This window comes from Tigriopus californicus, chromosome 4 (genome assembly GCF_007210705.1).
Source record: "Tigriopus californicus strain San Diego chromosome 4, Tcal_SD_v2.1, whole genome shotgun sequence".
NCBI classification, from domain to species: domain Eukaryota; kingdom Metazoa; phylum Arthropoda; class Copepoda; order Harpacticoida; family Harpacticidae; genus Tigriopus; species Tigriopus californicus.
In genome coordinates, this window is record NC_081443.1 from 7,857,441 (window position 1) to 7,863,108 (window position 5,668).

At 45.6% G+C, this 5,668-nt stretch overlaps 3 protein-coding genes across 3 annotated transcripts in view; 2 read left to right on the top strand and 1 right to left on the bottom strand.

Annotated features, from left to right (window-relative positions):
• Window positions 1-223: 223 nt before the first annotated feature.
• On the top strand, window positions 224-1,234 carry LOC131879749 (dnaJ homolog subfamily C member 8-like). Its single transcript, XM_059226156.1, has one exon. The coding sequence runs from the start codon at window positions 333-335 to the stop codon at window positions 1,143-1,145; it is 813 nt and encodes a 270-aa protein (XP_059082139.1). The 5' UTR covers window positions 224-332; the 3' UTR covers window positions 1,146-1,234.
• LOC131879748 (vesicle transport protein USE1-like) lies at window positions 1,206-2,522 on the bottom strand. Its single transcript, XM_059226154.1, has 4 exons — window positions 2,217-2,522; window positions 1,772-2,148; window positions 1,393-1,698; window positions 1,206-1,323 (listed from the first exon to the last, which is right to left on the bottom strand). The coding sequence occupies exons 1-4, from the start codon at window positions 2,414-2,416 to the stop codon at window positions 1,283-1,285; spliced, it is 924 nt and encodes a 307-aa protein (XP_059082137.1). The 5' UTR covers window positions 2,417-2,522; the 3' UTR covers window positions 1,206-1,282.
• Window positions 2,523-3,838: 1,316 nt separating this feature from the next.
• LOC131879746 (MAU2 chromatid cohesion factor homolog) overlaps window positions 3,839-5,668 on the top strand; it is a 5,892-nt gene continuing 4,062 nt past the window's right edge. Inside the window, exons 1-2 of the mRNA XM_059226152.1 lie at window positions 3,839-4,038; window positions 4,100-4,301. Of these exons, the coding sequence (XP_059082135.1) occupies window positions 4,019-4,038; window positions 4,100-4,301 (222 nt within the window). The 5' untranslated portion in view covers window positions 3,839-4,018. The remainder of the gene's footprint in view (window positions 4,039-4,099; window positions 4,302-5,668) is intronic.

The following is a 5,668-nucleotide window of genomic DNA, read 5'->3' on the forward strand; positions in this document are numbered from 1 at the left end:
TATGCAGGTTATAATACACTAGATAGTTGTGTTCTGTATAGACAAAAGCCAAACTCTGACCATTAAGTGCAACTGAACAAATTGTCAAATGCAACCCAAGAAGTGGGCTCTTAACACCAAAAAGTAGGGATGCTAATACATTTCAATGCATTTAGCTCCTAGATAGAAATGTTGTCATGTAAAGTTGCAAGCCAAATATTTGCACTTCAAGAACACGCGCAACCTCTCAGTAGAAAGTGTATGCTAAAACCAGCTTGGACCCAAACACTGAGGTTGCCTTGGTCGTTGGCCTGAAGTTCGGAGGTTCATTGCGAGTTATCGGTCCGCCCACCATGTCTAGGATGCCCGGTGGAGCCTCGGGCGTGCCTCCTCCAAACGGTCCGCCTCCGAGCGAGACCCCCGTCAATTTCGATGCCTTCTACTCTGAGCTTAAGGCCACGGAGAAGCGGGACTCCGTGCTCACGTCCAGCCAACAAATCGAGCGTCTCCTCCGACCCGGATCCACCTACCGTAACCTCAACCCCTTTGAAGTGCTCCAGATCGACCCGGGCACGCCCTCCGAAGAGGTCCGCAAGAAATACCGCCGCCTTTCGATCCTAGTCCATCCGGACAAGAACCAAAACGATGGCGAGCGAGCTCAAGCCGCTTTTGACGCGGTCAAAAAGGCTTACGAAATGCTAGAAGACAAGAGCACCTTGGCCAGATGCATGGAGGTGGTCGAGGAGGCCGAAGGCCGCACCAAATTGGCCGTGGAAGAGAAAAGGAAGCTCCAAAAGAAGCAAGGCTTGCCACCCGTGGTGGAGGAGGATGATCCGGCCAAGTTTAAACAGGCCGTTCATGTGCTCATCATGAAGTTGTTTGCCGATTTAGAGCGCAAGAGACGCTTGAATGAACAGAAGATCTCGGACAATGCGGCCAAGAAGCGGGCAGAGGAATTGGAGGTGGAACATCGACGGAACGTGGAGAAGGAGTTTAACAAGAATTGGGAAGAGTCACGCCAAGGACGGGTCAGCTCTTGGCACGACTTTCAAACCGGTAGTGCAAAAGAAAAAGGTCTCAAGAAGGAGAAGAAAAAGGAGAAGAAAGTCAAGAAATTCTCGCCCATGGGTTTTCGACCCCCCAAGAATAAACCGGAATCGCGTTAATTTCTTTTGGCTTGTTGCACCATTACGTCCTCATTTTGAATGTCATATCTCTTATGTTGGTCAAATCAAATTACGTTTATTGATTTGTGTATGTATGGTCCATTGATTGAACGATATCACAGGTGTAAAATCGGGCATCACCAGCGCTTCCGAAAGATTTTCATAATCATCACCATGGCTGGAACACAAAATGCGGCATGTCATCAAAGGGTTAGCTGGACTTCTAGTACATATTGGTTGCCCTCACCCACAAAAGTGACTGTGACCAAAAAAATGATGAGCCATATCCACCAACGACAGAGCTGTTGCGTGTGCTTATTGAGACGCTCGGATTCTAAGCCTAGACGGGTTCGATTCGCTTCGGCTAACTCATTGGTTCGTTCAAGGCTGGCCGTATCATTTCGGATGATCTCGCCGGCTGCCATGGATTGCTCCTTGAGCGATCGGGTCAGTTTCAGCATCTCCTCGGCAACTTGCTCTTGAGCATCTTGGTGAACTTTCATGAGGTCTTCCAACGCCCCATCTACCGGTGCCGGTTTCCTTTGGCGCAATTCTAAGAACAATGTTTCAAAGAGAACTTTGGGATTAGGCTCGACCTCTAACCACCCAGCTAATGAAGCAATTACCCGCATCCGATTGACCCAAGAGTTCCCGTCTTTCTTCCATGGGTTGCCTTTGGCTGGCCTTCTGAAAAATTTCCCTCGCCAAAGGATCTGCCTGGCGTGCCGACCAGGGTAAAGGCGCATAACCATAGGGTCGAATGACGGGTAAGCGTGTGGGTGTTTCATTCGGGCTAGTACGCTTTAGCATGGGCGCTGCCTGCGCCTGAGGAAATTGCAGCGGCGTATCACGCGTTAATCCGAGTGAGGGCACATCAACGCCTAAGCTGACCGGCGCGTGATGTGGACTTTGCTCTGGAAGGCGCTCTTCAATGCCATCTAACGTTTGTCGCAGAAACTCGATTTTCCTCTGGTAACCCAACCCATCTTCCCGACTCGGAGCCCTTAAACGGAGGTCATTGGTTACAAAAGCGTTAGTATTATTTGAGATTGTTAGAGAATCAGGTCTGACTGTGGATGGCGTTGAAGGGCTTGGACTTGTCGGTCAATGTATTGGAGGTTAGCCCGGGTTTTCTGCCCAATCTGGGGATGGTCTTGTGAGATCCACTCATTGCATTGCTTTTCCAAAGCTCGAAGCTGGAGTCGCACTTCTAATTCTTCCCAGGAGCGACGATTACGAGTGCTGTTGCCGTTTTCTTCGGAGGGAGACATGGTTGGTCGTTGGAATTCCAAGATCAATCAATGAAACATAATGGATGGATGTCAGGTTTTTGGCTTGAGGCTGTTTTCAATTGACACATGGACTTTCTCATGACTTCTCGAATCCTAGGTTGAGATCATACCATTGAAAAGAAACAAAGAAGGCTAAAACTTGTTTGTTGTGGTTAGCTAGTATTGCAGCTGAATCGGTAAGAATGGACCAGTGCCACTCCAGCCGATTGCAAACTAAGCTTCTAAAATCAGAAACCATACACTTGCAACCGTACAATTGACACTCATCTCGTCTAAAAACGCATCTGCCTGGCATGAACTTTCTAGGTCTTACTTCCTGCGTGATTACATGGAATCGTTACCTGCCACAAATTCAGGGGTTTTTGTTGTCTAGATTTTGAAACTAACAAAACAGAGTTGGTAAAGTATTATGGAAAAAATCTTCATTTTAAAAGATGTTTTTAGTACTGGATTTTAAGAGCTCTAATGACAAATCTTCCTAGATCATGTCTGATGAGTCTTTTTATTATTGCACAAATTTTAGAAAATAACCATGAAAAGAAGATAACCGCTTTGTGTGTTTGTTAGGGAGTCAGATGGCAGCTCTCCTGCTCGTTCTGTCATATGACTTCAATGAAGGGGTATTCTCACTCTGTCATCACGGCCAACATTTATCTTTTACCTCGCCCTGGGGAATAACCTCAGGTTTATCCATTCAAGGTTTTGAAGCAGCAACAACTCATGCTGTAATCTAAATGCTGCAAAGAAACTTGGACTCGGTTAGTCTGGGATCAAAATATTCGAATACCAAGACCAAGGGGCTGAATGAACGCACAAAACAGCCTACAATACCTCAGTTTTTACCCTTATTATGGTTAAGGGTCCGGGTTCTATCTGAACGATGACAAAGTTACTAGATGAGACTTGGATCAGATAATGCCATTTTTTAAATCCAGCGCTTTGTGCCTTAAGTTTCAAAAAGCAGGCTCTTCCCCACCAAAACTGTTTACTCGTTGAAACATTCGTTTGGAGTTTGGTTTTTCTCATGACGTTTACATTGTTCCCAGGGAGAATCAGGCGGGCGGTCTCTCTCAGCCAGAATCAACTCAAGCCCAATTCCAGAGCGTACATCCATCCATTCAGCCCATCCATCAGTCACTTACTTTCCCTTCAGCCGGCCAGCAGCCAGCCCTCTACTGATAGCTCAGGGCGCCCCCGAAATGACTCACTGAGGCCAGTACATTCAAAACTATCACCATCCTCGAGATGAAAATCAAAGCTTTTATGTACTTAACAACACCACAACACAATCATAAAGTCGCTTGTCAAGAAAGCGAAGCATTCTTGACAATTCAAACCTAATTTTTCAGAATTTATAGAGGTTTGACCCAATTCTAACTGACATTCATGGCCAGCCTGCGGGTTCAAGTGTGTGTTGTGTTCTGAGAAACAGTTGAGATCCAGAACTCGATTGATTGATCCTCTCTCCCTACCAATCTATTTCTCTCTGAATCCGTGGAACAGATCGAAATCGATGAGCCCCCGACTGATCCTGAGGATGGGCCTGATTTGCGGTTAATTATCCCGATTCATCACGCCAAGATGTCGGGTTTGGATCCCACGTAAGTCCGCCGTTTCAGGTGGGATGATGTCCGATTTTGGATTCTTGACTTTTGGCTTCAGATACGTTTCTTTGTTGGGCTTGAGCGAGGCCTTTTTACAAGTGGGGGATGTCAAACGGTCGTTGCAATGCTTGCAATCGGTGCTGGCGCTCAGTCCGCCCCTCACACCCACGCTCGAGGCCCGCACCCACCTCCAATTGGGCGTGCTCCTCAAGCAACGCACGAAAAATCGAGATTTGGCCAAACATCACGTGGAACAAGCCGTAAGAACATCGACTCACCCTGGAAGGATTCCACCCGACATCATGGGGCTATTAGGACTTGGATTGGGCATATGAAGTTAGGGAAAGGAGGCGGTAGATATTGCACTCTGGAAAGATCTGTGATTAGATGATGATAAACTTTCATTGAGTCAGCCGAAAGATGGACCAATCATGGGCAATAGACGTTAGATTTGAGCATAGACACACTTGATCAGGTTTGGACCTGACGATCGGCGAATCTATTATCATTATTATTATTTTTTGCGGACTTCCTTACCGCAACCGGGATTGGAATCCCAGCAGTTCAAGACGAGAAGATCAGTCATTTTACTTGACTTTTATTTATATATATTATTTGATCGACCAACGAATTGGAGTTGGCTGATCTGGCTAATCCTTGAATATAAGGTTGATCCGGAATTTTAGTCAAAAACTTGTCCAAGTCTGACTTAAATCTTGCTACTGGATCAACCCCTACATAAACCCTACGAATATTTGAGGGCAGCAAATTGAACAATGAAGGAGCCCGAGAAAGAAGAGAGTTGGACTTCATTGTTTTAACTAGCCTGGATTCTCGAGGGCTTGAAGGTGCTCTCAAAACGCACATTAAGCCTCTACGGTCACTACAATTGACCCTAAATCCTGGGTTGGGACAAAGCTCATGAATGCTTTTGAAAACGTACATTATCAGATACCTTTGGTACCTTCTCTGAATACTGTACAATCCCAACCTTTCTAACCTTTCCTTGTACGAGAACTCTCTCATATCCTCAATGTTTCTAGTAAAACATCTTTGGACCTGCTCAAGATTTTACAAACCTGTTGAAATAATTGGAGCCCAGATGGGCGAGGCATATTAAGATGTGGCTGAACAATCGACTTGTACAGAGTTAGCATCGTGACACTATCTCTGGACTTAAACGTGCGATATATCCAACCACATGTTTGGAAAGCCTTACCAACTGGACATGCTCATCGAACTTTCCATTATCTTGGAGGACCACACCTAAATCCTTCATGGATGAGACCTGCTCAATGTCCTTACCTTCATCATCTAATAGTGAAGTGTCTAATGGCGTCGACCCAAAGGTCATTGAGTGGAATTCCATTCCATTCAGTGCCATGGTACTTGCAGCAACCCAGGAGTAGATTTGTTAACAATAATTCAGCTCTAAAAATTTGGCTGAGGATGCTATAGCACGTTATAATGTCAAGATTGAAAAGAAATAAGTGAATGTTCATTTCATAAAATTGCTGAGCTAACTTTCACGAATTGGATTCATCATTATTGATTTTTGCAGTGTATACGTGGTTGGATAGTCGTAGAATGGTCTGGAGAGGGTGATGAGGAAAAAACACCTCAAAGG

What these genes read in the sequence shown, in the direction of transcription:
- LOC131879749 (XM_059226156.1), top strand. Translation starts at nt 333, where the DNA reads ATGTCTAGGATGCCCGGTGGAGCCTCGGGCGTGCCTCCTCCAAACGGT.
- LOC131879748 (XM_059226154.1), bottom strand. Translation starts at nt 2,416, where the DNA reads ATGTCTCCCTCCGAAGAAAACGGCAACAGCACTCGTAATCGTCGCTCC. An exon ending in CTTGGGTCAATCGGATGCGG is followed by an intron (nt 1,699 to 1,771) that starts GTAATTGCTTCA and finishes CATTGTTCTTAG; the next exon opens with AATTGCGCCAAAGGAAACCG. An exon ending in GGTCACAGTCACTTTTGTGG is followed by an intron (nt 1,324 to 1,392) that starts GTGAGGGCAACC and finishes TTTGTGTTCCAG; the next exon opens with CCATGGTGATGATTATGAAA.